General features: G+C 55.4%; 2 protein-coding genes across 4 annotated transcripts; one reads left to right on the top strand and one right to left on the bottom strand.

The window, feature by feature from the left end:
* Positions 1 to 1291: 1291 nt before the first annotated feature.
* FKBP10 (FKBP prolyl isomerase 10) lies at positions 1292 to 11094 on the bottom strand. Of its 3 annotated transcripts, none has more exons than XM_027516829.1 (10): positions 11024 to 11094; positions 6254 to 6399; positions 5746 to 5935; positions 5486 to 5631; positions 4557 to 4746; positions 4292 to 4437; positions 3527 to 3719; positions 3042 to 3184; positions 2638 to 2801; positions 1292 to 2315 (listed from the first exon to the last, which is right to left on the bottom strand). In XM_027516829.1, exons 2-10 carry the CDS (start codon positions 6339 to 6341, stop codon positions 2130 to 2132), a joined length of 1446 nt encoding a protein of 481 aa, XP_027372630.1. In that variant the 5' UTR covers positions 6342 to 6399; positions 11024 to 11094; the 3' UTR covers positions 1292 to 2129. The 3 variants fall into 3 exon arrangements, with proteins under 3 accessions (XP_027372630.1, XP_027372629.1, XP_027372631.1); XM_027516828.1 differs by lacking the exon at positions 11024 to 11094 and adding an exon at positions 8915 to 9261; XM_027516830.1 differs by lacking the exons at positions 2638 to 2801; positions 11024 to 11094 and adding an exon at positions 8915 to 9248.
* On the top strand, positions 10219 to 17096 carry P3H4 (prolyl 3-hydroxylase family member 4 (non-enzymatic)). The gene is made up of 8 exons (XM_027516831.1): positions 10219 to 10822; positions 10953 to 11105; positions 11237 to 11408; positions 12350 to 12478; positions 13329 to 13474; positions 14296 to 14379; positions 16237 to 16381; positions 16673 to 17096. The coding sequence occupies exons 1-8, from the start codon at positions 10346 to 10348 to the stop codon at positions 16693 to 16695; spliced, it is 1329 nt and encodes a 442-aa protein (XP_027372632.1). The 5' UTR covers positions 10219 to 10345; the 3' UTR covers positions 16696 to 17096.
* Positions 17097 to 27488: the final 10392 nt, after the last annotated feature.

Here is a 27488-nt window from a genome sequence, read left to right as displayed (position 1 = left end):
ATTTCCTAAAGTGATCCATGTGAGTGTGGGTTTTCCCGGGTACCCCTGGCTCCTGTCCTTCGTCCTCCAGGGCCACTGAAACAGATGACTTCCAGGGAGTTGAGTCTGGGGAACTGACAGTGCTCTGGGCAGAGTCAATTTCATTCCCTCACCTGCCTGCCCAGCTGCTGGAAAGTGGTGTTTATCTGCTGCTCTTAAAGGAAAGTAATGGGAGTGTTGACTGAGAGCTGGCTGCATGCTCCCAGAAGCCACAGGTGCTGTTTCATCCTCATGGTGACCCTGCAGGAGTGCAGGTCCACTTAGGAAGGACCAGTCCTTTGCCCAAAGGCTAGAGCTGGGAGCTCGAGCGGGCTTGCAGCGTTTCTGACAGAGCCCGCCCTTGCTTATGCATCACGCTCCCTCCACGGCTTAGGCTGTCCTGTCAGGCTTGGGGGAGGGTGGTTACCCTAAGGCTGGGTCTGTCAACCCTGAGGTGCTATCTGGATGCTCTGGGACCAGGGAATATCAGTCATGTGGGGAGCAGCTTCTTTCTCTCACAGGGTCTTGGGGGAGAATTCAGTGCTTGTGGTTTTTGTGGGGGCAGTTCAGGGTGTGAGTCCAGGCTGGTCATTTTCTCTCCCATGCACCTCACCCCTTAGATGGCTAGGGTCATCTCTCTTACTGGCCAGAGTCCAGCCAAGCAGATGAGGACAGATGGCCTGACTGATGGCTGATGGGACTCCTTCCTCAACATGAGAGGTTGTGTCCAGTGGCTAAGACTCTGCGTCCCCAATTGCAGGGTTCAGTCCCTGGTCAGGGAACTAGGTCCCACCATATGCTGCAACTAAGAGTTCACATGCCACCGTTAAGCCCCACAGCAGCCAAAAAAAGACGAGGTTTGAACTCATTTACCTTTATGACGAGAGGAAGAGGCATCAGGCAGGTGGGAACAGCTGGCAGCCAGGAGGAGGTAGAGGTGGGAATATTGTATGAGAACTGATTTTTGTGAAAGGAGAATCCAAACTGTGGTTTGTTTAAATCGCTGAGCTTTTTACATCGTGTTTGACTTCAGGGACCTTGTTTTTCATTGCGCTGGGGCAGTGAGACCAGGATCCTGGCCCACAGGCTCCTCCCCTCTGTGGACACTTACCCTCATGATGAGGGTCCCAGCTGAGCCTGAGAGAGGCAGGAGGCACAGACCCGGGGACAGCATCTTGAACCGAAGGGCCATGGAGGCAGCCTGCTCAGCTCCCCTTCCTCTGGACACATGGGTCGAAGGGCCCCTCCCCCAGAAAGACCACATGCCAAGGCCTCTGGTTTAGTGTTTTATTTGGCACAAAGGAGGAGGGGGGGTCTGAAACCAGTTTAGTCTTTGGAGTGTGCAGAGCTTTGCTCACCCCCGTCACCCCTCAGTCCCCAGTGAGCCCCTCCTTCAACTTTCAGCCCTAAACCAAGGGTTCCATAGCGCTCAGATCCATCCAAGTAGGTTTCCTCATCTCCACCCTTCATTTTTTGCTTGGTCCTTGGTCCTGGCAGAAGGCAGCCTTCTTTAGGGATGAAAGGTGACACAAAGCCCAGCTCTGATGTATAGCACCCTGGGAGCACTTTGGCCACCACCACACTGAAGGGGGATGGGACAGGTGAAGGTGAGGTAGGGCTGCCCCCCTGGAACCGCCCCCTTTCCCTAGGAACCAGCCAGAGCTGAGGGTGGAAAGCTGGGGGTTCATGTTCTTGGGGAGATGCCAGGACGAGGAATGCGGGCTGCAGGCGGGGGTTGAAGATGGCGAGGGTAAATACAGGTAAAGGGCAAGTTGGGGGAAATGAATGAGTTTGGTCTTGCTCAGTGGTGACGTGGAGGGGAGGTCTGAGTGAGGGGCGGCCAACCCCCACAGTCTACCATCCCTCCCGGTGGCTTTGTAATTCCTTTTAAGGAAGGGGATTGGGGTTGGCAGAGAAAAACCAAATAGAGGTCTGTGCTGTGGATTTTACTCTCAGGCAGTGGGAAGACCAGAGCTGTCCCCTCCGACCACTCTCTAGATGCTTCCAGACCTCATCCCGGCAGAGGGGAGGGTGGCTGTTGGGAAGCCAGCCCCACTGCCCACTGTCCCCTTCGATGTGAGCCTTTGCATCCAGGCCCAAGCCTCTGCCCTTCAGAGTTCCTCATGGACCCGGTCCTGGTCTTCGTCTGACTTCAGCTTGAGCTCCTCGGCGGTGATCTTGCCATCCTGGTTGCGATCCTGATTCTGGAACATGTCTCCTATGGTTTTCTCAGGATCCTGGCCAGGCAGGAGGCGGCCTTTGCCCTCACTGACTTGAGCCTTGATGAAGGTGGAGAACTGCGGAGAGGGGAGAGCCAAGGGGAGGGGGAGACAGCGTCTTGCCTGAGCAGCTGGGCTGGCCTTGGGATGGGCTCCCAGGAGGAGGGAGAGGAGCTGGTGCGGTGTCCTGGGGGGTGGGGGGGAGGTGGGGGGCAGAGGGCGTGCTCGGGGTCAGGTAGCCAGAGGAAAAGGCGGGGACAAGGGCTTGAGGCACAGTGAGCTGTAGAGGGCCAGGGATGCAGTAGGCACATGCCCTGTTCTCATTAGACGCCACCATGCTGGGGGTTTCTGCTGGGTGACTGTGTGGACAGTTATGAGAAGGCGAGAACTCGTTACCCACCTCCTCCACGGGGACCTCGCCATCCTTGTTAAGGTCCATGTGTTCAAACAGGTGGGCAGGAGGGTCTTCGTGCCACACAAACAGGTAGCCCGTGGGCAGCCCATCCTCCCGAGACACTAGCTCCACCTCAAACAGCAGCACAGCGCTGCCAGGGACCCCCCGGGCTGCAGGGGTGGGGAGCAGAGGGGAGGGTCCAGGCCCCACTTCACAGCCTGCCCAGTGCACACCTGGCCCTCAGGCCTCAGCTGCCCACGGGGGTTGCTGGAGAGTAGGGCAGGGCACGTTTACAGAACCACCCTACAGAACGACCCAGAAGGCTCCCCTCACCCCTCCCACCAGCCAGCAAGGCCCCAGGCGGGCAGGGGCAGAGGGGAGGAGAGATCAGGCCAGTCTTGACCCCTCACCTCCGCTCTCTCCGTGTGCCAGGTGCGGGGGGACCACGAGCTGCCGCCTCTCTCCCACGCACATGCCCTGCAGGCCCGTGTCCAGGCCTTCGATCACTTTGTGGGCCCCCAGAGTCGCCTCCTGAGGGGCCCCGTAGTCATGGCTAGTGGGGAGAGCAGATTCCCGGGTCAGCAGTCGCCCTGGTCCCCGGCTCCTGAGTCATTCCTGGGGCTGCCCCACAGGGCAGGGTGCCGGGGCCCAGTGAGCAGAGGTAAGCACGGTCCCCGTCTCGGCCGGACCCTGTCCTGCAGTGTGGCACCTGCTCCGGCTGCCCTCCACAGAGTGGGACCAGCCGCTCCCCCTACTACCTACTTCACCCTCCCTTTGCCTCTGGAGGTAAGAATTTCAGCTTCAGTGGGAACTTAGGGGGTGCTCCTAGGAGGACCCCCCCATGCCTGGCCCATGCCCACCCACCTGCCCAGCCCTGGCCCTGCCCTGGACCCACGAGGAGAAGAGCCTGGTGCCATCCAGCAGAGAGCAGTTGTAGTGGTAGTGAACAAAGTCCCCGAGCTTGGCCGTCTCGTTGCAGGTCTCCAGGGGCCGAGACAGTGTCTTGATTTCCACTGGATCCGCAGGATTGTGGAAGTCGATCACGTGGACGTCAAAGATCAGCACAGCAGAGCCAGGGATCTTGTCTCCTGGGGCCAGAATGGAGGCGTGGATCAGTTGGGGTCACGGAGGGGCTGCTCCAGGTTTCCACGGAGGCCCCTAGACTTCCCCGTCCTGGGATTCTAAGCAAGGATGGGATGGGATATTTGTCCACATGGTCAACTCTTATCATATACACTGTAGGGGTGAGGACGCAGGGCAGGAGAGGGGAGGGACATGCCAATTAGAAAGCCCTTTACAGGTATATCTTGCAACCTCCCAGTGACTGACTTTGCTGATCAATGTGATTAGTTCCATTTTACAGGTGAGCACACTAAGGTTTCCAGCAAAGCTGGGACTCAGATCCAGGTCTGTTTGCTTCCTGGGGCTGTACCACCCTCCCTCCCCAAGCTCACAAGTGGGCTGCCCTTTTCCAGTGTGGAAGGGGAGAAGCAGGGGACTGCCCCTGGAGGAAAGGATAAAGTCCTTGCAGCAAGAGTTGGGTGGGGAACCAGTTTTTGTGATGACAGGGGCAGAGCAGTGGCTGGAAATCCCCCCACCCCATTAGGGCTAGGTCAGGAGGAGCTGAGGTGTTGGCTTGGGGAACTGGGAGCAAGCCTACCAGTCCCGTTCTCCCCGTAGGCAAGGTGGGGGGGGATGATGATCCTCCGGCGCTCCCCCATGCACGAGCCTTGAAGGCCTTGGTCCATCCCAGGGATGATGTAGCCCTGCCCCACATAGGTATTGTAGGTGTGGTTCCGGGAGTAGCTGCAATACAAGGCGGGGTTGGGGGCCAGCAAGGGGGTCACAGGGGCCCTGCCCTGCCAGGCAGCTCTGACCACCTCAGCCCCCACCATCCTCCTCAGGACCCCCTGCCCTCCCCGGACCTGGAGTCAAAGAGAGTGCCATCCATTAGGGACCCGTTGTAGTGGTAACGCATGAAGTCCCCAGCCACGGCTCTCCGGACGCAGCCAGGCGGCAGCTCAAGTGTCTCCAGCTGGACGGTGTCCTTTGGGTTGTGGACGTCAATCAGTAGGACGTGGAAGACCAGCGAGGCCTGTGAGGGGATCACAGTCCCTGGGGAAGGGATAGGCTTGAACCATACACGTGGAGAACAGAACGGGGCTTCTCGACTCAGGAAGGCCTATGTGAGCACCACCCAAAAAGGGTGCCAACCCCGCTTTCCAGAGCCCTTTCTGCTGCTTCCAATGCTGCTTCCCTTGTGAGGCCGGAGCCCTGCTTCTTCCCCTGTGAGGCTGGAGCTGGGTTTTCCCCAAGACCACCACCAGCCCATATGAGCCTTTGAGTAAAGCAGAATAAAGCAGAATATGGGGACTTCCCTGGTGGTCCAGTGGTTAAGAATCCGGCCACCAATGCAGGGGACATAGGTTTGCTCCTTGGTCCGGGAAGATTGCATGTGCTGTGAGGCAACTAAGTCCATGCTCCACAACTACTGAGCCCACCTGAGGCAACTAGAGAAAGACTGTGAACAGCAAGAAAGACCCAGCACAGCCATAAATAAATAAATAAAAATTTAAAAGAATAAAGTACTTCTCTTTTTGGGGGGGGGGCTATGCTCCATGGCTTGCGAGATCTTAGTTCCTCCATCAGGGATTGAACTCGGGCCCCAGTAGTGAAAGAGCCACTGGACCACCAGGGAATTCTGATGCACCCCTTCTTAATGAGGCGATCACCCAGGGCTAGATTTCATCCCATTTTGCCTCTTTGGCTGGGTGTCCTTGTGCAGTATTCAACCTGGACAACTGTACATGGCAGCCCACTTTTAGAGAATCCCAGAGTCCCTGCCTGTCCTCACCATAGCCTTTCTCGCCATAGGCCAGGAATGGAGGGATGACAATCTTCCTTCTCTCTCCAGGACACATGCCCAGCAGACCCTGGTCCATGCCCTTGATCAGCCAGCCAGAGCCCACGTAGGTGTCATAAGTCCCACCCTTACTGTAGCTGCGGAGAAGGAGGTAGAGGTGAGGCTGCTGTTGGTGGGAGAGGCAGGATGGCCCCCAACTCCCCACTGCATGTCACAGTCCCCTGGATCCCAGGGATTCTTCCAGCCCTCACCTGGTGTCGAAGGCAGTGCCATCCAGCAGCGTGCCGTTGTAGTGGTAGCGCACAAAGTCACTGTCCTGGACCATCCGAGGGCAGTGGGGTGGGCGCAGCAAGGTGCTCACCTGCACGGTGTCCTCCTTGTTCCATACATCCAGCAGGACCACGTCAAAGTAGAGGGTGGCATCGGGGGGGATGAGCCCCGCTGTGAGGGCGAAGCAGCCCCAGAGTAGGGGGTGGAATGGAGGTCTCAGCATCCAGCTTGGCCTTGCCCTCCCCAACCTGAGGTCCCCTTCTCCTGAGTCAAGCGAGGATCTTACCCGGGCCCGTCGCTGTCCTTCCTCCCACCCCAGGGGCAGGAGACCCAAATGTGAGTCCCAGGCTTGTTGCTATTCAGTCTGCGCATGCAGTGTGACCTTGGAAGTCACTCTCCCTCTCTGAGCTTCCGTTTTCTGGCCCTGGGGTCCCTGCTTCTGCCTCCCGATCTCCTCCATCCCCAGGCCCGGGCCCCAGCCCTCCTTACCCACGCCGATGCTGCCATAGCCTAGGTGCGGAGGCACAATGAGGCGTCGTCGTTCATTGACACACATGCCCATGAGGCCTCGGTCCATGCCAGTGATGAGGCGCCCCACGCCTACCACGATGGCCACCAAGGTGTGGCGGTCATAGCTGGGGAGGGAGGGGACAGATGTGATGCAGTGACCTCTGCTCATGATCACATACGTGCCCGGGAGACACACACACACACAATCCCCCTCCCTACACACACATGTCGATCCACCAGCTCCTTGTCTCCTCTTCAAACCTCCCCTGAGGTGGGCCGCGACTCTCACCTCAACAGGGTGGGCTGTGACAAAAGGAGGTCCCCGAGGAGGCCAGAGTGGGAAGTACAGACATGGGGATCGGAGGGCGGCGGAGCAGGGGATTGGGGTTGGGAAGACCAGTTATCCAGCAGGAAGAAATGCTAAAGCTTGGCTTTTTTGCTTGTTGTTGGTGGTGGTTGCAACATGGGGCATGGGAACATGGGGGGATCCTAGTTCCCATGCCAGGGATCAAACCCTCGCCCCCTGCATTGGGAGCTTGCAGTCTTAACCACAGGACAGCCAGGAAAGTCTCAAAATGCTTGGCATTCTGCATTCATTATGTTATATAATCCTGTCCCCTAAGAAGTGGGCATTATTATTATTTTTGGCAGCACCACATGCTTTGTGGGTTCTTAGTTCCCCAGCAAGGGACTGAACCCTGGCCATGACAGTGGGGAATTTCCAAAATGGGCTTTATTGATTTTATCTTTCCTAGGAGAAAAACTGAGACTTGAGAGACCAAGTGACTTGCCCAAGGTCACACAGATAATGTGTGGTCTGTTGAACTCCACAGCCCACATGTGGGCCACCAAACCATCAATTCACGGAGGAAAGGAAGGGAAAGCAGAGCTGGCCAAGGATAGGAATAGGTTTTCAATTTTGAAAAGGCCTATTCTAAAATTGCCATAGCTTTTGTTTTTGGTTACAGTTTTAACTTACAAGTTTTCCAAAATTAAGGAAGGATGAGAGATTGGCATTTTGATGGAAGGAGTCATGAGTGGTGAAAGTCTTCCAAACTCAGCACTTCGTGAACTGGGCCCAGCAGAGTCCCCAGCAGGGAGGTCATTCGCCAACTCCCAACCCCGCTTCCACTCTGTGGCCACGGGCTCAGAACTGTACTCCTGGCTACTCCCCAGGCCACATTTTGCCCACTGAGATGGTTGCATGTCTGGCCTGCTCACTTCACAGAGCCCTTATTAGAGCTCAAGCATGGCAAGAAGTTCCTACCAGTTAAACCAGAGTTCTCCCCAGAGTCAAGGCTAAGGTGTGCTGAAGCTGCTTGCAAACCATCAGGTCCTGTGTGAAGTTCACTTTATCATCTTGAGTCCTAACAGCAGCCTTAGGAAGTAGGGACTCATTTTTTCAGAATGCTTTTTGATCTCCATTTTTCAGATGAAGGAAGTAAAGCTTAAAGAGGCAAAACTCCTTGTCCATGATTACAGTCTGGGTTTGAACCCAAGGTCTTGGTCTCAGGAGTTCGTGTTCTGCCTGGCTCCAAAGCTATGGCCCTTCTTTAAAAAATTAACTAATTAATTATAATTTGGCTACACTGGGTGCAGCATGCAGGCTGTGGCATGCAAACACTCAGTTGCCGTGGGTGGGATCTAATTCCCTGACCAGGGACAGAACCTGGGCCCCCAGCATTGGGAGCATGGAGTCTTAGCCACTGGACCACGAGGCAAGTTCCCATGGCCACTAATTTCTGCAGGCTGAAGTGTGTGTTTTGGTGACATCTCTAAGAGGGACTGACTTCTTGGGGTGTGGTGTGGGGGCTTGTGTGTGTGACCACCAGGACCCTAATTTTAACTGAGGCTGACCTGGCGTATAGCCCTGCCCCCACTAAGAAAAATGAACTTGCTAGAGCAGACCAGAAGCTTGGGCCAGACCAGAAGCCAGTCTCTCAAATCCCAAAGATGGGCTGCAGCACTGACCTGGTGGAGCCAAGATGGAGAAGGAGGCAGGAAAACCCTCGGAGGAGCCCAGGGTGGCATGTGTGACTGTGTGACACGTAGACAGGTCCCTACACCAATCTGTGCCCTGCACTCCCTGATCCATCCTGCTGTCTTAGAAGGGCCACCTGCTTTACCCCACTGGCTGCTGAAAACCCCCACCCCTTTCCCCCCAAACCTCCGCTTACTCCTTCTCTAAACACAAAGGCACTGAAACCTGGGGCTGGAACCACAAAGGGAGTCAACGTGGATGGAAAGGCCGAGGGTCCTGTGCTGAGATCCCTGGACGATTCGCACGCAGCAGGGACCATGCCCTTCCCCCACCTCTATGAACCAGAACACCCCCTCCTTGGCTATAAATAAAACGCCGAGTTCCTCTCGATTCTCAAGCACTTTGGAGGACAGAGGAGGCTTGTGTGAAAGCAAATGAGGTCTTTTGAGAGGCGAAAGTTTGAAACTGAGGGCAGAGATGTCCGGGGAGATGTCTAGTTGTCCCACTCAGGGTGCTGTTTGCGGCTGGGGGATCGCGGTGTGAGGAGGCGCATGCAGACACAGCTTAAAGGCGACAACAAGGGAACCCTAAGACTGAGAGAGCCTGGCCCCAAGCTCGGGGAAGAGAAATGGTGAGTCTGGGGGCACCCAAGCCATTACCTCGAGTCAAATTTCTTGCCGTCCTCGAAAGTACCGTTGTAATGGTAGCGCACAAAATCCCCCATCTGCACTTCCCGGGGACAGACCCTGGGGATGTGGTACCTCTCGATGACCACATCTTCCAGGGGGCCGCCGGCCGGGCTGGCGCGGCCCAGCCCCCTCCCCACGGCCTGCACCAGCAGCAGCAGCAGCAACTGCAGCAGGGGGAGCCGGAGGAGGGTGTGGCTGGGGGGGCCCGCGCGGAGCATGGTGCCTGGAGCTGGGACGGCCGGCAGTGAGGGCGAGAGAGAGTGCGGCGGCTGCCAGACTCCTTCCCCTCTTCTCCCAGAGCAGGCTCCCCCTCTTCCTGTGCTCCATCCCCACCCCCGCCCTGGCTGGTCCACGTGGAATGGGGGCTGGGGAGGTTGAGCTGGCGGGGCGGGGGCAAGAGGGGTGGGACAGGAGGAGGGCCAGGCTGCTGGAGTCGGAGGAAAGCACCGCTAAGCCCTCTAGATATGCGCCCACCCCGACCCTGGGGGCCCAGAGACCTGGGGCCTGGAGGGGTAGGGAAGTTCGGGAAAGTTTAGACAGCGGAGCCGACAGAAAAAAATAAAAAAGTTCCTAGTCTTTTTTTTTCTGGAGCCCCCCGGGTCCTAAAGCCGGGCTGAGGCATTCCTTGCTTGTTTGGGAGGCAACCCCCAATTTAGGCCTCTCCAGGTGACTGGTGAAGCTCCAGAGTCGGGGGCGGGGAGGCGATCTCGATGCTCCCTCCCACCCTTCTGTCCCAGGGACAGCCGCTCCCGGAACGAGCTTCTTTGTCCTGCAAAAGCTGGACTGCCAGAGAGGACTTTCTGACGTGGGAATGGGGATCGAATAGGAGGTGGTGAGAGTGGGGGGTGTGCAGGGTAAAACCAGGGATGTGCTTCCCTGTCGCAGGCTGGAGGGTACCCTTGGGGTCACCTCTTGGGGGCTGGGGGTAGGGAGTGAGCAGAAGGACCGCTGTGATGAATGGAAGAGCAGGTTTCAGGGCTTGGGCAAACTAGAGGGAGGTAACACTTCCTTCAATTTCTCTATCTTAAGGCGGGGACGAGGGGAACGCCTTTGCCTGGAAGGGGCTTTCTGGGCTCCCCATCCCGGCCGGAAGCGTTCCCCACACTCACACCATCTGCCGAGGGGAGGACCCCCAAGGGCAGGAGGTCAGGGACTCAGGATAGTGTCGGCTCTATGAAAAGAGTGGAGATCCCTCGGCCCCTTGGGGGATCTGACTCAAGCCACACCCCGCCTCGCATCCGCCCCCCGCCCCACCACCGCCCCACCACCGCCCCCAGTGCCCGGCGCTAAGACCCAGCGGGCGCGCCGGCCAGGCCCCGGCCCCAGAGCCCGCCCGCCTACCAGCCAGCGGGACCCGGACGCCTGCTCGCGGCGGGGAGAGCCGGCCGGCGCGGAGCGGGCATGGCTCGGACGGCGTGGGGGCTGCTGTGGCTGCTGCTGGGCAGCGCCGGGGCGCAGTACGAGAAGTACAGCTTTCGGGGCTTCCCGCCGGAGGACCTGATGCCCTTGGCCGCGGCCTACGGGCACGCGCTGGAGCAGTACGAGGGCGAGAGCTGGCGCGAGAGCGCGCGCTACCTCGAGGCGGCGCTGCGGCTGCACCGGCTGCTGCGGGACAGCGAGGCCTTCTGCCACGCCAACTGCAGCGGCCCCGCGCCGCCCGCCGCCGCACCCCCGGGCCCCGCGCTCCCCGGGCCCGACGGCGGCGACGAGTGGGCCCGCGAGCTGCGGCTCTTCGGCCACGTCCTGGAGCGCGCCGCCTGCCTACGGCGCTGCAAGCGTTCGCTGCCCGCATTCCAGGTGCCCTACCCGCCGCGCCAGCTGCTGCGCGACTTCCAGAGCCGCCTGCCCTACCAGTACCTGCACTATGCTCAGTTCAAGGTGCGCGCCGGCCGCCCGGTCGGGTCGCGAGGAGCGCGGCTGTCACTCAGCAGCCCGACCGCGGATCCCTTGCGCGCGCTCCGGGTGGCGGTCTCCGGCTCTGCTGACCCGCTCCGTCCCCACCCTGCAGGCTAACCGGCTGGAGAAGGCGGTGGCCGCGGCCTATACCTTCCTCCAGAGGAACCCGAAGCATGAGCTCACCGCCAAGTATCTCAGCTACTATCGCGGACTGCTGGACGCCGCCGACGAGCCTCTCACAGACTTGGAGGCCCAGCCATACGAGGTGGGATGGCGGGGGTAGGACCCGCCCCGACGTAACTCCCTGAGTTCCGAGTTGCGTCCCGGCATAGCGCCCGTGGAGGAGGGGGAGGTGTTCGAATCCCCTTGACCCTCCTGCGCGTCCCCTCCCTCCAGGCGGTGTTCCTCCGGGCTGTGAAGCTCTACAACAGCGGAGATTTCCGCGGGAGCACCGAGGACATGGAGCGGGCCCTGGCTGAGTACCTGGCTGTCTTTGCCCGGTGTCTGGCTGGCTGCGAGGGGGCCCACGAGCAGGTGGATTTCAAGGACTTCTACCCAGCCATAGCAGGTACATTCCACCCAGACCCCAGTGGGCATCCCTCACACCCACAGGGCCCAGAACTCCTAAGGCCCCTTGACACAAATATTCATTCCACACGCATTTCTAGAGGCCTCCTAAGTGCTTAGGGCTTCTTCCCTAGCGGCTCAGACGGTAAATAATCTGCCTGCAAAGCAGGAGACCTAGGTTCGATCCCTGGGTTGGGAAGATCTCCTGCAGGAGAAACTGGCAACCCACCCCAGTATTGCCTGGAGAATTCCATGGACAGAGGAGCCTGGAGAGTTTCAGTCCATGGAGTTACAAAAAGTCAGACACAGCTGAGTGACTAGCAGTTTCTTAAGCGCTTGGGAGGCAAACAGGCATGAGTTGTTATCCGGACCTCAGAGCCTTCAGTTGGCTGACAGAGGCTAACAGAACACCTGCCACCCTGGGTGCAGGAGACACAGCGGACAGTGTCCAAGGTGCCAGGCATGGGTGTATCGAGGAGTGACTTCCCAAAAGGATCTGGGGAGGCTGGGTCCATGGACCTTCAGAGGGTGATGTAGGTGCAAAGGTGCTGAGGTGGGAATCAGCCCAGCAGGTGTGTGCAGAAAGCAGTTTGGGGCCAGAAATACAGCTGGTCTGGGGATCCCTAAAGGCGGAGTCCATCTGCAGGGGCAGAAAGGACTGTCCTGAGCATCTATATTTGGGCTTTAGTCCCACCTCCATACCTCACCTCCCATTCTTCCAGAGAGCCCTGGTTTCCTGTGGCTTTAAGGTGGCAGGTCAGCTGTGGGGGTGGTAAGTCAGCCCAGTCCAAGTAGTCTTCCTCAGCATCTCTTGTCACTTTACTGTCTTGTGACATCAGTGGATAGAGCCGGGGTTGGAGGTCATCTCTGTCATCCCCGTCTGCAGGCTGGAGCTGTTCAGCACACCAACTCCTCACTGCTGCCTTCCCCCTCCCCCGCAAGATCTCTTTGCAGAATCCCTGCAGTGCAAGGTGGACTGTGAAGCCAACTTGACCCCCAATGTGGGCGGCTACTTCGTGGAGAAGTTCGTGGCCACCATGTATCACTACCTGCAGTTTGCCTACTACAAGTGTGAGCCTCCTGGTGGGCTTGGGGCGAGGGGAAGCACTGCACTAGGAGCGAAACCGAGTCAGAACTGAGGATCCCTGGTGATGGGAGGGTGGTGGGGGCAGGTGAGAAGCTGAGAGCAGCCTCTGGGGAGAATCCAAGGGCCTCTTAGGTGAAGGACTAGATAGTCAACAACTGCACAGTACTCGACAGTTTACAGAGCCCTGCCACATCTGTTTATCTCACTGGATCCTCTCACAAACCACCAGTAGCTGTTACTGGACCCATTTTTCAGATGAGGAAGCCAAGGCTCATAGAGGGCAAGGGGCCATGAGTCAGTCACCTGGCTAATAAAAAGTAGCACTAGGCTTTAAGGCTCTCCTCACTTGAGGGAGATTTTGGCATCAGCTAGGGCTAAGAAGGTCAGTCTACAGGGTGTCTGCAAATCAGAGATGACAAAATTCAGACAGGCTGGAGTTGGAGAGGAAGAGCTGAAGAACAAGGGGCCAGGAGACCCTTTGGGGTCCAGTTGGCAAAGAGACTGAAGGCTGGGACAACAGCCTCTGATTCCCCAGTGCCTTCATTCTCCAGCTGTGTGAACTTGACCAGTTTACCTAACTTCTCTGTGCCTTGGATTTCTTGTCTGTAATTCGGGGATGACAGTAACAGTGAGGCTTAAGTGAGTTACACAGGGCAACGGGTAACTGCTCAATACACTCTAGCTTATGTTGTTTTTGAGTAGGATATTCTGGGAGGCAGCTGGGGATCCAGGGGCACTGGACTAAATTGGGAGCTGGGGATGGGTTAGGTGAGGGTTATCCCTGAAGGAGGGGGACGTGCCAGGGGCCACTCCTCACTCTTGTTCTGCCTGCAGTGAACGACGTGCGCCAGGCCGCCCGCAGCGCCGCCAGCTACATGCTCTTCGACCCGGAAGACAATGTCATGCAGCAGAACCTGGTGTATTACCGCTTCCACAGGGCCCGCTGGGGCCTGGAGGAGGAGGACTTCCAGCCCCGGGAGGTGGGCATCGCCAAGGCGTTCTCAGAACCTGTGATTTGATTTTTAAAAATTCCTGGCTTCCTCCAATGGCAGGATGAAAAATAAAAAGAAAGAATTTGGGTTATGGTTGGAGTCTTAGGTTCAGACCCACCAGCTGTGTGGTCCTGAGAACACTACGGATCTTTATTATTTACCTATTTGGCTGCACCAAGTCTTGGTTGTGGAATGCGGGATCTTTAGGTGTGGCATGTGAACTCTTGGTTGCGGCATGTGGGATCTAGTTCCCTGACCAGGGATCAAACCCCGGGCCCCTGTATGGGAAGCATGGAATCTTAGCCACTGGACCACCAAGGAAGTCCTCCATTACCGACCTTTTCGGAATCGGTTGCCTCACCTGCAAAATGGGGGTAGTCCAGCTTACCTCTTCAGCACAGCTCCTGGGATGTGGGAGGTAAAAAGTATCTGTGTGTCCCTGCCTGTTCCCTACCCATCCTCCCACCCTCACTGCTTGCCTTTACCCTTCTTCCCCAGGGACCTCCTAACCTGAACCACCTGAGGAAACCCCTTGGGAGTCTGGGCATGACTGGCAAAAAAACCTCTCAGTTTCCTTGTCAGTGGCAGACATTGCTAATCGATTGAGGCGCTTTTTCTCACTGAGCCCTCAGAATCCTTCTTAACCCAGCATCAAGCAACTGCAGTTTTTTGATCAGCATGTAAACTGACACCCGTTTCCTGCTCCTGGAGTGGAAAAGGACCAGAGGACTCAGAGTCTAGGAGCTCTGGCTCCTCCACTATCTGGCAGCAGGAGGCCTGGCTCACCTGTTTTTCTTCCCTCCTCCCAGGAGGCCAGACTCTACCACAACCAGACAGCTGAGCTTCGAGAGCTGCTAGACTTCGCACACATGTACCTGCAGTCAGATGATGAGGTAAGGGGGCCTTTGCCCTATGGGCCTGGTGGGCCGCTGTGCCAGAGCTCAGACACAGCTCCTGGCAGTCAGCTGTTGTGAGGCAGGGGCATTTTACCTGTGCCTTCTTTGCACCTGCCCCCTCTCCCTGCTCCATGTTCCCATGCCCCACTTCTCTACACGTCTGAATCTCGCTTCTCCTGGACCCAGGTCTGGTGGTGCCTCCTCCAGGAAGCCCTCGCTACATGTCCTGGCTCTGCCATGCCCATTATGACCCTCTATGCCTCCCTGGACCAGAGTTATTTGCAGCCCTCATCCGTCTCACTTCGCGCCTTTCTCCAGCCAGTCTCCTAGAGAACTGTGCTCCGGGACAGTTCAGTTCAGTTCAGTCGCTCAGTCGTGTCCGACTCTTTGCAATCCCATGAACCGCAGCATGCCAGGCCTTCCTGTCCATCACCAGCTCCCAGAGTTTACCCAAACTCATGTCCATTGAGTCAGTGATGCCATTTAACCATCTCATCCTGTCATCCCCTTCTCCTCCTGCCTTCAATCTTTCCCAACATCAGGGTCTTTTCAAATGAGTTAGCTCTTTGCATCAGGTGGCCAAAATATTGGAGTTTCAGCTTCAACGTCGGTCCTTCCAATGAACACCCAGGATGGATTTCCTTTAGGATGGACTAGTTGGATCTCCTTGCAGTCCAAGGGACTCTCAAGAGTCTTCTCCAGCAGCACAGTTCAAAAGCATCACTTCTTCTGCACTCAGCTTTCCTTATAGTCCAACTCTCATGTCCATACATGACCACTGGAAAAACCATAGCCTTGACTAGCTTATTCCCAGTCCTCCCACAGCACCTGGCACATGGCTGGCTCTCAGAAACTGAATCTGAACGAACCATTGAATGAATGAATGAGCACAGTACACCAGGAAGGAAAGACCCCCAGTGTGTTATCACATTGATTCTAAAGGAGGGTTTGAGAGTCTGAATTCTGAGGCGTTGCCACCCAGTACTTATTCATCTATCCTCTCCACTGTTCACGTACCCATGCCCCCCACCCCTCATCAAACAGGGGGCTGGGTCTGCACTGTGAGTCCCCAGGCTTTGGTGCTCACCAGACTTGGCTCCACCACATCCCAGTTGGGCAGCCTCCAGGCCAGGCTTAAGTAACCCTCAAACTTCCATTGCTTCATCCATTGAATGGGGAGAATAATGCCCATCTCACACTGCTGTGGTGAGAATTAAATGAGATCCAGGATATAAAGCACTTAGTGTACAGCTGGCACATGGTAGATGCTCAGGGGGTGGTAGCTATTTTGATTACTGTTATTTATTGTCTGCTGTTTGCCAGACTTTGTGACTGGGGCTGAAAGGCACAGCCCCTCACCTAAGCAGCTCACAGGTAGTGCAGTGCAATGAGAGAGGTCAGCTTGGGGCCCTGGATGCTCAGGGCACTCCTGACCCAGCATCAGCATCAAGGGCCACATCCTGGAGCTGATGCCTGGTGTTGGAGGGATAAACAAGAGCACAGGGGAGTAAAGGCATTCCTGGCTGCAAAACAGCCTGAGCAGACAGTATTCACAGACGAGCAGTATTGCCCAGGTATTTATGCATAAAAGAGGAGAGAGGGAGATGCTTCCACCAACCCTGAAGCTCTGCCGGTGGAGCCCATATGCATCAGTTCAGGGAGGGGGCAGCTTGGGATCAGGACTTTGGGAGAAACCCTTAAGTCATTCCTGTGTGAGATCTTGAATGAGGCTGGGAAGCGGGGGATGGGGTTGGGACTGAGACGGGATGGGAGAGTCCCTTGGCCAGGAAGGGAGCCGATCTGGGTTTGTGCCTGTTGTGACCTGGTTTCTCTACCCATCCTGGGCTGCTCTAGATGGAGCTGGAGGAGACAGAACCACCCATGGAGCCTGAGAAGCCCCCATCTGATGCCGAGTTTGAAGGAGAGGGCGACTATGAGGAGAGCATCTATGCTGACTGGTGGCAGGAGCCAGATGCCAAGGGCGACGAGGCTGAGGCTGGTCAGTGACTAGTCCTGGTGGATGGGTGGTACAGCCTGGGCTGGAGGTGAAGGACAGAAGGCTCTGAGGACTGGACTGCAGAGGGTGCTGGCACTCCTTCTTTGGGGACTTCCGGCCTGTTAGCAACCCCTGTCCCACCTGGTCAAGGGGTGGGGGAGCATCCTTCCTGAAGCAGGAACCTGTTCCTGAGGACCCTCGCTCCTGCCCGCACCACCTGTCCCCAGGACAGCACCCAGATGCCTGTTGACAATGGGAAGGCTAACCCCAATGCCCTCTCCTTTCATTTTTCAGAGCCAGAACCTGAATTACCATGAGAAGACGCCCCCCTGCACCCCTCAAGAGCTTGGGAAGCCTGGGTCCAACAAGAACTATTTATTAAACATGGAAAATGGACAGAGCTGACCAGGCCCCATCCTGTCCCACCTGTGAGCACTGCTCCCCAGACCCCTCCTGCCTTCTCTCTGGGTCTCTGGACCACAGGATGGTGGTACTGCAGCTGCTGAAGGCCTGCCCTCCTCCCAGTGTCCTCCCCACCCAGTGGGGACAGTCTCCTGGAGAAGATTCCAGCTCTCCTGAGTTGGGTCTCAGCCTGAACTGCACACACAGCAGAGAGGCAACTGGCATCATGAAGAGCACTGGACCAGGAGTCCCGTGGTTGGTTCCTGGCACACTGGCAGTGGGTGCTCAATAAACATTTCTTGTTGAATGAATCACAGAATTAGGGTCCAGATTTCCCTGGGCGGAGTGGTAACGCTGCAGGTCCTTCCTCCCCGCTCTGCACCCATCTCACCTCATCAATAAATATGGAGACAGGTGAGGGGCCATAATTTGGCCTCTATGGACCCAGGGTGTTTGTGACTGCCAGGAGCATCAGCCTGCGACTGCAATCTGCCGCTAGGGGGCGTAAGGATGAAGTTCTCCGTGAGTCCCGGGAAGATGCCGGTTTCAGATACCTGAGGTGGGATGTCTAGTATTTTCCTAGTTCATCACTTCCCTCAGGGAGTATGGGGAAGGGGCCAAGGACATTTACTTCCGGTTTTTACTTTCCAAGCTTTTACTGACCCAAATTCCTTAGAGCTAGAGCAAGCATGCCCTGTCCTGCCCTCTCTGCTCACACCGAAGGGAACTTGCCCTCAGTGGCCAGAGGAGCCCTAGGAGCATGGCTTGATAACATGAGACTTCGTGGGGCAGTGGGACTGCCAGCCCGTGTTGCCCAATCTTGCATTGACTGGGGGTGGGGGATGGGCGGTAGGGGGTGGGCAGAGAATCTGGAGGTGCCTCCCACCCAGCACTATGCTTCACCAGTGTCTCCACCCATCCATGTTTCCATGTTCCAGAGCAGGGACATGGGGGCAAAAGGGGGTCTCCCTGGGGAGGGACCCTAGACTGGGGCCAGCTAGGTGACACTGGGCCCCACTGCCCACATGTCTCCCAGCGGCAGGGCGGTGGAGCTCCTCCTCCTACTGGAGGGTGGAGCTGAAGCTGGTAAGCCCGGTTCTCGGCCTCCACACCCCTGCCCAGATGTGCCAGGTGACCTGGCCGGGGCTCCTGCCCATCTCGGTACCCAGGAGGATTCCCTGCCCCACCGCATGCCCTTCCCCTGGGCCTTTGGTGAAGATGAGGGTAGGAAGGCCAGAGTCTGAGTCTGGAGCTTGGGCGGGGTCAAAACTGGGGGCGCCGGTGATCTCACTTTTCCCTCCCATAGGTGAGTCTGCAGTGGCAGCGTCTCCAGAGAGCTCCCGGGTGCCAGGGCGGCCCCGCCCCACCCCACCCTCTCAAGCTGCTGTGTTGTCAGCTTCCACCGAGACCCCGCCCCCTGTTTCTGGGAGGGGCTGGCCCAGCGGAGGGTGGGGAGCTGGGACGAGCTGGAGCGTGCCTGCAGTGACTACTAGCTCTGGAATCCGGAGGGCTGGGTGTGAGTCTGAAAGCGCCTGTGTGGCTACAGTGAGAAGCTCTGTGTCCTTGTGTGTTGTGTTAGTGTGAGCGTGTGCCTGTATGCACGTGTCTGAGAGTATCCGTGGCAGCTTGAGGGCAGGCGCGGGGCTGGGAGTGGGGGCCAACTGAAGGGGTTTGCGCATGCGTCCCCGAAGGTGCGAGCATTCGCGACCGTGGTTCGAGAGGGTTTGTTCATCCCCTCATCACGTATTTGTTGAGCACCTACTGTATGCTGGATTCGCCGTAGGTGCTAAGCGTATATAATAGTGGGCAAAGCCAGCCAAGCACCCTGCCTTCCTGAAGCTTGCATCCTTGCGGGGAGACAGGCAATAAACAATAAATGTTATACAAATGAGTTATCTGGCTAAGAGAAATGAGATGGAAAAATAGAGCAGGGTGAGAGGATCAGGGGAACTGGGAGGGGGGAGGGGGCAATGCAGTTTAAAAAGTGTGTGGATGTGTGTGTCCGTGTGCATCGAAGGGTGGCCTCTGAGGATGAGGGGTTGTGTGTGTGTGTGTCCCCTGATAGCAGAAAGCCGCGCCTCTCGAAGCACTCACCCCCATCCCTGCGTTAGCCCAGCCCCTGCCCTTCCAGGGGGCCTTACTCAGCTTCTCCATCCCAGGCAGCCACCAGCCCCTCCCACCTCTCTCTGATGCCAGCGTCTCCCTATTGCCCAGCCAGCTTCCCAAACCGGTGAGACCGAGTTCCAGTGAGTCCCAGCGTGGGCCCTCTGGGGCCCTGCAGTTCATTCTTCCAACCCCACCCAGCCCAGACGCCCTTGCCCTCGCCTCCTCCACATCTCTATCTTCCTGGGCCCTCTCCTTACCTGGCCCCCAACTCCCCAGCTGGGCACCTCAGCCATCCTACCAAGTGTAACATAATGGCTATAAGGTTAGAGACGCGGCCAAAAGGCCAGTGGGGATGATGACCTTACACAGTAGGGCCAGACTCAGATGCCACAGAGGTGTCCTGGACCCAGAAAGCCCCCATCCTGAAGAGAGAATCACTGCTGCAATGTGTCAAATACCTACTGTGTGCCTGGCTCTTGGCAGGTTCTTTACTGCCTCAGAACAGTCTTGCAGGGGCTTCCCAGGCAGCTCAGTGGTAAAGAATCTAGCTGCGAGTCACAGGTTCAATTCCTGGTCAGAAGATCTTACGTGCCACAGAACAACCAAGTCTCTGTGCCAAAACTACTGAGCCTGTGCCCTAGAGCTGGTGCTCCGAAACGAGGGAAGCCAACACAGTGAGAAGGCCGAGCACTGCAGTGAAGAGTAGCGCATTGCAACTAGAGAAAGCCCGCACAGCAATGAAGATGCAGAACATACCAAAAAAAAAAAGTCTTGCAACATAGATATCAATTCCCTTCTGCTACAGGCGAGGCCAAAGAGTGAGAAGCAACCTGCCCAAAATTCCCCTGGGAGAGGGGGGTGACTGAGCTGGGTTTGAAACTTTTCTCCCTAAATCCATGTTGCTCAGAGAAGGGAGCTAGAGAAGGAACCCTCTGGTCTCTCTATCCCTTTAGGCTGTCAGCTGAGGGAGGCAGAGAGTTCCAGAAGGGAGAGAGGAAGGAGAGAGGGGTAGGGAGGAAGGGAGGAAGGGGAGGAAGTAGACCATCCAGCCTCACTCTTGGGCCTGATTCCATAGCTGGGTCCCACCTCCCACAGTCAGCTCCCTAGATTGGACCAAATGTTAGTGGGCCTGGGATCATCACACAGACTCACTGGGATCACTTAGAGTTTGTGTATGCTCAGTCCCTCAGTCAAGTCCAACTCTGCAACCCCCTGGACTGCAGCCTATGCTGCTCTATCTCTGGGATTTTTCAATCAAGAATATTGGAGTGGGTTGCCATTTCCTCCTCCAGGAGACCTTCCTGACCCAGGGTTCAAACCTGCAGGTGGATTCTTTACCACTAGCGCTATCCAGGGAAGCTCCGGGTCATTTAGACTAGCCTCTTTTTGAATCTGGAGAAATGATGGCCAGGGTCAGTGGGGATGGGGTGGGGGAGTCCCATGGGATCCCCCCAAGTTCTTATAAATTCCAATGGAAAAAATTCCCTGCTTAGATTTGAGAAATAGCTCTTAAAGTTTCACCCTAGTATTCCCTTTCTCTGGGAGAGTAGGGTTCCCCTGGGGACAAAGAATGACAGGTCCAAGCCCCACGCAGCTTCCCCACTCAGGGGCCTTCATGGCTCCAGCAGATGGCCCCTATTTCCTGGATGGAGGAAACTGAGGCCCAGGGAGAGTAGATTGGGCTCCGAGGACTGCATGCTCAAACTCCAAGATGGCTTGGGGATTAGGAATATAAACTGTGGACACATCACCCCATAGTCACTACTTGCTTGGGTCCCAGCTGGCACCAGGGTACCCGGATAGCATCTCATTTGACCCCCAAACAGCCTTTGGGGTGGGAGCACCACTCATGCCCATGACTCAGGTGGAGAAACTGAGGTAAGAGGAGGACATAGCTTGCTTACCCCTTCCTGCCATGTATACCTGATCCTCTGTATCCGCAGAAGAAGTCACTGTGGTAGGGCCTTTGGTAAAGAAGAGGCCAGAACTTGACATCTGTTTTGAGTCATTTTTTCAGCCCTCCTTTAACAAGAGTGCTACGTTATAGTCCTGGAGCAAGATAAGTGGTGACCATTCGAAATTCCTTCCTTTTGTTTTGAGCATTTGACTAAATCCTGGTGGCTTTCCTGTAGGAAAAGGCTATGAAAGTGAAGTCACTCAGTTGTATCCAACTCTTTGCAACCCCATGGATTGTAGCCTACCAGGGTCCTCCATCCATGGGATTTCCCAGGCAAGAGTTCTGGAGTGGGTTGCCATTTCCTTCGCCAGGGGATCTTCCCAACCCAGGGATCGAACCCAGGTCTCCTGCAGGCAGATGCTTTACTATCTGAGCCACCAGGGAAGAAGTGAGACTCAGTCAATCTAGCTGAGGGGGGTCTAGTCTCCTTCCCTGGCCCCAGGTGGATGTGGGGGGCAGGGGGCTTTTTGGAGGCTTCACAGCCATGAAGGACATCTCATTAAAATTTTTTGTTATCTCCAAATGAGGTTGTGTACACAGAGACAGAAATCAAGTCAGGAAATGCTTATCACATAACTTTAATCTTCTGAGTTTCCCTGGTGCCTCAGATGGTAAAGAATCTGCCTACAGTGCAGGTAGACCTGGGTTCGATCCCTTGGTCGGGAAGATCCCCTGGAGAAGGGAATGGATACCCACTCCAGTATTCTTGTCTGGAGAATTCCATGAACAGAAGAACCTGGCAAGCTACAGTCCATGGAGTCCGCAGAATCTGACACAACTGAGCGACTAACACTTTCCAATTTTTTTTTAGACATAATTATTTTGATAACCCATTTTTTGGGTAATGCCTTGAAATCCTCAAAAATGGAAATGTCCCTGGCCTTGGTGCTCTTCTCCTGCCGCCAAAACATACTTTGGGTGGAGCTGGCTTCTCAGGCACCATCATCAACGGCCGGGTCCAGGGTTCACCCTCCCCCACTCTCCCTGCCCTCCCCCCTCACTACTTCCAGGTTCTGTGCCGGAGTCATAAATTATACATGAGCTGTAAGTTGGATGCTTCTTCAACTGGAGGCTGAAGTGCTGATGAAATATTCAAGGATCTCAACTCTCAAATTCCCTGATGGCTGCCGGATGGGACTAGGGCAGCTGGCATTAATGTACCAGGCTGGGGGGCCTCCAAACCTTGGCTCTAGTTCCCAACGAGGTGGAGTCCAGGGCTGGGAGACTGGGAAGGCCAGAGGGCCGGAGGAGGTGGGGGAAGGGTCTCTTTGCATAATCTGCATAATCGGTGGCTGTGGGTTGTGGTGTCACCTGCTTAGAGGGCGTAGAGGTTACTGATTTAGACCCCTGAGGAGGGCCGGCAGGCCCTGGGCCACCCCACCTCGCCCCCAGTGTGTCTCTCTAATCCCAAGGTTTGCCTCAAGTCCTCCTTCTCCCCCAGGACTCTCAACAGGTGGGGGAGAAACTCCTGCTCTGTGTGTGTGTGTGTGTGTGTTTGTGTGTGTTCACATACATGCACGCGTGTAGGCAAGAGAGGGGTGGCCTCTGCGTGGGAAGGGCACCTGTCAGGGCAGGCATCCCTCCTGGTTTGTTGAGCGAGGGAGGGGCAGGCAGGCAGGCAGGCTGGCAGGGCGGGTGGGGCCCCAGCTGTGTCAGCCTGTGCATGGAGTCACCCAGGCCAGGAGCAGGAAGTAGGGTGACTCAAGTGGCAAGGCCTCGCCTCCTCCCTTCCCCCAACCCACTCAGGACGGGGAGGGGGTTGCTCAGAGACCCAGGGAGACAGCTCCAGAATAGAATCCTGATGCTTGAGGCCCACCTTGTTGGGCTCCTGAAGACCTGAAGTGGTACCTTGGGAGGCTAAGGGTAGGTAAGGGCTTCTCTTGTAGCTCAGACGGTAAAGAAGCTGCCTGCAGTGCAGGAAACTGGGTTCGATTCCTGGATGGGCAAGATCCCCTGGAGAAGGAAATGATAATCCACTCCAGTATTCTTGCTTGGAGAATCCCATGGACAGAGGAGCCTGAGGGCTACAGTCCCTTCTCTGTCTGAGAGTCAGACACGACTGAGCAAGGGATGGAGGGAGAAGAAAGACATTCTCTGGAGAGGCCCTGACTTCCTCTAGTCTCTCCGTTCACCACCCCGGGCCCCTGGTATCTCGCCCTGCCTTTTCTATTTCTGGGCCATCCTATCTCTGTTTTCTTGTCTCCCTGTTTTCCCTTGACATTCCATCCCCGCCCACACGCCTTGCCGCCTTGCCGAGAAGTGTGGCTGGAGCTACCTCTGTAATTAAAGAGCCCTCTCCTGGCGCTGGGCACACACCCACTGGACCAGGCTGTGGGCAGCCTCTGGCCTCGAGGCGCCTCAAGGACAAAGGGCAGCAAAAATGGCAGGAGCACCCCGCCCTCACCTCTGGGGCCTTGCACCATCCGGCCCTACTCCCCCTCCCTGCGAGGCGTGGGCCACTCCAGCCAGAAGCATTTGGGAGGCTCTTCTGTAGCCCGTGTCCTCTCCCCAAACCTGACGGGGTCACCCTGAGCAAGTCCCCTCACCCAACGCCAGCAGACAGGGGGCAGCAGCGCACATGGATCTAAATAAGGTTCAAGGCAAGTGCACTCTTCAAAGATACACCAGCAAGGACCTACTGTATAGCACAGGGAACTCTGCTCAATATTCTGTGATAACTCACATGAGAAAAGAATCTGGAGAAGAATGAATATAGGTATATGTATAACTGAATCACTTTGCTGAAACAAACACAACATTGTAAATCAACTCTAATCCAATTAAAATTAAACAAACATGGGTACGTGAAAATGCTTAGAGAAAATGCTGGAAATAGGAACCATATATGAACAGTGATTATTTTACTATGATGGAAATATAGCTGATTCTTTTTCTTGTTTTTTTTTTTTTTTTAATACTTAACAGGTATTGTTTTGTAATAAGGAGAAGAATAAGTGTTCTTTTGTTTAAAAAAAAAAGGTACACTTTGCCAAGTATACCTCCACCCTGACCTGAAAGCTGGGATGTAACTGAGACCTCTGACGCTTTCTCAGAACACGGCAGCCTATGGAAAACTCCTTCTTGGCTCCCAGGCCCCTGGGCCATCTCCCCTCTCCTTCACATCCCTGGCTCCGGCCACACCATCAAGGGCCTCCAGCATGTGGGTGTAGGTGACACAGCTTGCGTGTCCCCTCTGTGTGCACCCCTTTGCATTGCTGCCCCTTTGTCACCCTTTGGCCTAGGAAGCACACACCATGCATGGTGCTGCTGTCCGAACAGAAGGAAGAGCCCAAGCAAGAGACCCACAGGCCCAGAAGCAGAGTCAGTGCTGGACAAATACCTGGAGTATGGTCTCTAAAGGGAGAAGCGTGAACTCTGTGTAAGTTCGTTCCCTTTGCCCTGTGTGGAGGGGCGCAGCCCCAGAAGGACCAGATCCAGGGTCGAGGCCCCCTCTCTAGGTCTACAGATGGCTCTGCCCAGTTGCCTGGGACTCCAGTCTGCCACTGGGAATGACTTCTACTTCTCCGTGCTCCTTTTCCACTGCTGGGAAGAGCTGCTGGGTGGTGGGAAGGGGCGGTCATCAGCCTGAAGGTTAGTGTCCCTCTGTTCACCTGGTCTCCATCTGTTAAGGCGGCCATCCTTGAGAGCGCTGATGTGGCTGGGGTTCGCATGTCTGAATCTGTACCCGGGAGTATATGTCCCTGTGAGGTGAGCATGGAAGCTTGTGTGTGTGTGCAACATGGTGTGTAGATCTAAGTGTCTTGCCTGCGTCTGTCTGGGAAAGGGGCCCCACAGAGAAAGGGCTGATTGTGAACAGACAACAGAGATTCTTGTACCTCCTTATATGGCCCAGAGGCCTCCTGGGGGTTGAGAGGAAGTGAGATGGTCACCTTCCTCCAGGAAAGCATTTCCCGATCCCCCGCCAACTCCCCTCATGGTATCCCTCTTTGCCAGTAACTCCTGTCTCAGGCAACTTGGGAGAGGCCCCTTGATGCCCTTTCTTTCTTTACTCTGAGGTCACAGAAATCTCCAAGTTGAATTAACCATATGTGTTCTTGGTGGCTCAAGGACTCTCCTTCCACTGAGCCCTGGAAGAGAGAAATGAGTTTAAATTGCAAGGATATGAACAGAAGCTAGATACTAGGAGGAATTTACCAGTGTTGGAATAAGAACACAAGGGTATTCATATAAGGGAGGCTGGAGAATAGCCTTTCCTGGAGATTTGTCAGAGAAATCCATGCCTTTAAGGGCTTAGAGGTAGGGGACTGGGTAGGATGGTCTTGTGGTCTTGCCTTCAGGTTCAAGTTCCAGAAGGGACTTGACCACAGGGACTCTCATTCCTTATGCCTAGACACCTCTTTGTTCCGTGAGATCAAATTCTCCTTACAGACAGTTGAATGTAGTACATATTATTTTCTGATTCTTTTCTGTATCCCACAGATGAATCCTCAGTGCCAAACAGCCAGTAGTAGGTACTTAATAAACACGCAGAAACCCCCTGGATATGGGAGTCAAAGCTGCTAGCTCAGTCTTTCTTGCTGCTTGTGGTAATGCCTCCACCTAGTCCCAGCCTGAGCTTTGGGGCCAGCTTGTTGCAGCATGTTCCAGGCTGACATGCAGGGAGAATTCTGCATGGGACACACACAGGCTTTATTCTGAAGCCTTATTTCTGCTTCTCCACCCCTCTCAGGCTCCTCCACCCCTCTGCAGTCAACGAACCCTACCCTGCCTACATGCTGAAGTCAAGAGAAAGGAAAGGGTTAAGCCAGGCTTAGGTCTGGGAAGTGTGTGTGTGTGTGTATGTGTTGCCTTTGTGTGGGGTGTGGGAAGTGGGCAGGGGAAGATGGCAGGTGGGAGAGGAAGGAAGTGAAACCCTGGTGGGGGGCAGCAGTCTAGGATTGGGAGCTCTTTTTCTTCCAAGCTGGGGGCCAGCTGCTGCATGGCTTGGCAGGGTGGCAAGCAGGTGGGTGGGGCAGGGGGAAGGTAGACAGGAAGATGCTGAGGTAAGCTGGAAAAAGGGGAGTAAGGGAAACAGCAGACAGGGCAGTGGCCCAGACATGTGGATGGTAACTGGCTGGGGATGGTAACTGGGGATGTTGATGTCTCCTTGGCCCATTCCAGGAAGACTTCTTGATGGCACAAACCTCAGAAGTGGGACTAGTTTGCCATGACTCCTTTCTCTGGTGGGTAAAGTGGTCAAGGATGCCTCTAAGATAGCTTCATCCAGCCCATCCTGTGTGCTAGCTTTGGGCATGTAGAGGTTTTTTGAGGGGAGACCCTTTCCTGAACAGTCACCCCTCCAACACTGACACACACAGAGTTGTTAACATGACCTATTTACACTTGGCCCTCTGGAAGTCCTTTGAGAGTTGGGGTTATTTTGATTTGCCATGTCACCACAGTCTAACCCAGTGTCTAGCACACAGTTGGTGCTCAATAGTTGTGTTAACAAAGCATTCATTTTATCAACCACAGAAAGGAAAGACCCTTGTCTTCTCAATGTGCCCACTGGGAAGTTCTTTCCAATAACTAACCCAGACTCTTCCACCACTGAGGGGCCTGCCGCTTCATTTCTTTATGCCAGTACGGATCTCTTTTAGATCTGCTGCCTGACTTCTTCCAAACCCACCGCTTCTTTCTCTTCATCACAAATCATTGCTCTTCTGTCTCTCCCCAGAATATTTGCTTTTGCTTTTTTCTCAGCCCCTCCCCTCTGCTTTGACATTTTATGGCTATGCTATCATTCCACCAGGAGAACGTGTGGTTTGGTGGGCCTTCAAATTAGAAGAGAAATGGGTTCTTGTTTAGAATGTTGTTTAGAATGTGCCATTTTCTAGTTTTGTCATCTCTCTGAAGCAGTTTCCTCATCTTTGAAATGGTCATTTTGTTGCCCTAACAAATTTTCAGAATTGTCATGAAAATTAAATATATATGTAATTAATTTAATCCTAAGATTTAGCAGTTGTCCAAGTGATTTCATAAACTTTCTTTCACTCCCATGAGAGACAGCTCATGTACCCATTTTACAGATGTGGAGAGACAGGGTGAAAGACAAGTAACTTGCTTAAGACCATCTAGCTACTAAGGAGCAGAAGTCAAATCCAGACTCTCTCATTCTAAATCTCATAAGCACACAGTCTTTGGAGAAAAAAATCCCAACCCAGAAAAAAGCCTATGAAATGCTATATTAGTATGTTATTACCACTTTGTGGCAAGGGTGAATAAGCTCAAAGAAGCATCATGCCTGACGCTGAGTTGGCTGGCCAGTGAAGGCGTCTGTCCTTTCCCATGGCGCACCCTGACTCACCTGTTGGGCAGGTAGGGGGAAGGGGAGAGTAATCAGCCTTACCTGCTCGGAGGTAGGGTGGGGCAAGACACACCCCATCCCTCCCGTTGGTTCTTTCCTTAGACTTACTGACAGTTCCTTGCCCAATCAGGAGGAAGTAACCTTCAATCTGCCAATAGGTACGGAGTTAGGATGGAACCTCAAGTTGGAGACCGTCCCTAGGGCCGAGTGGCAGTCCCTGAGGCCAATGGTCAGCGGATAAACAGAGGCGGCGGTGAAAGGGGACTGGACGCGAGACTCCACCCCCTCGATGGGACAGTCTGGCGAGGCAGCCAGTGAGCCCACATCGGCGGGTGGGC

Source organism: Bos indicus x Bos taurus, chromosome 19, assembly GCF_003369695.1.
Source record: "Bos indicus x Bos taurus breed Angus x Brahman F1 hybrid chromosome 19, Bos_hybrid_MaternalHap_v2.0, whole genome shotgun sequence".
Taxonomy (NCBI): Eukaryota; Metazoa; Chordata; class Mammalia; order Artiodactyla; family Bovidae; genus Bos; species Bos indicus x Bos taurus.
The sequence above is the reverse complement of the archived record's forward strand: the minus strand, read 5'-3'. Positions and strand labels throughout refer to the sequence as shown.

Bases quoted from the DNA above. Each gene is read 5' to 3' on its own strand.
- FKBP10 (XM_027516828.1), bottom strand. From the start codon at position 9,162: ATGCTCCGCGCGGGCCCCCCCAGCCACACCCTCCTCCGGCTCCCCCTG. The intron at 3,185-3,526 runs GTGGGTCCAGGG...TCTCCCCACTAG, and splicing joins GGCACCAGGCTCTTCTCCTC to CCATGACTACGGGGCCCCTC. The intron at 2,802-3,041 runs GTGAGGGGTCAA...CCACCCCTGCAG, and splicing joins GGCACACGGAGAGAGCGGAG to CCCGGGGGGTCCCTGGCAGC.
- P3H4 (XM_027516831.1), top strand. From the start codon at position 10,346: ATGGCTCGGACGGCGTGGGGGCTGCTGTGGCTGCTGCTGGGCAGCGCC. The intron at 12,479-13,328 runs GTGAGCCTCCTG...TTCTGCCTGCAG, and splicing joins GCAGTTTGCCTACTACAAGT to TGAACGACGTGCGCCAGGCC. The intron at 13,475-14,295 runs GTGGGCATCGCC...CCCTCCTCCCAG, and splicing joins AGGACTTCCAGCCCCGGGAG to GAGGCCAGACTCTACCACAA.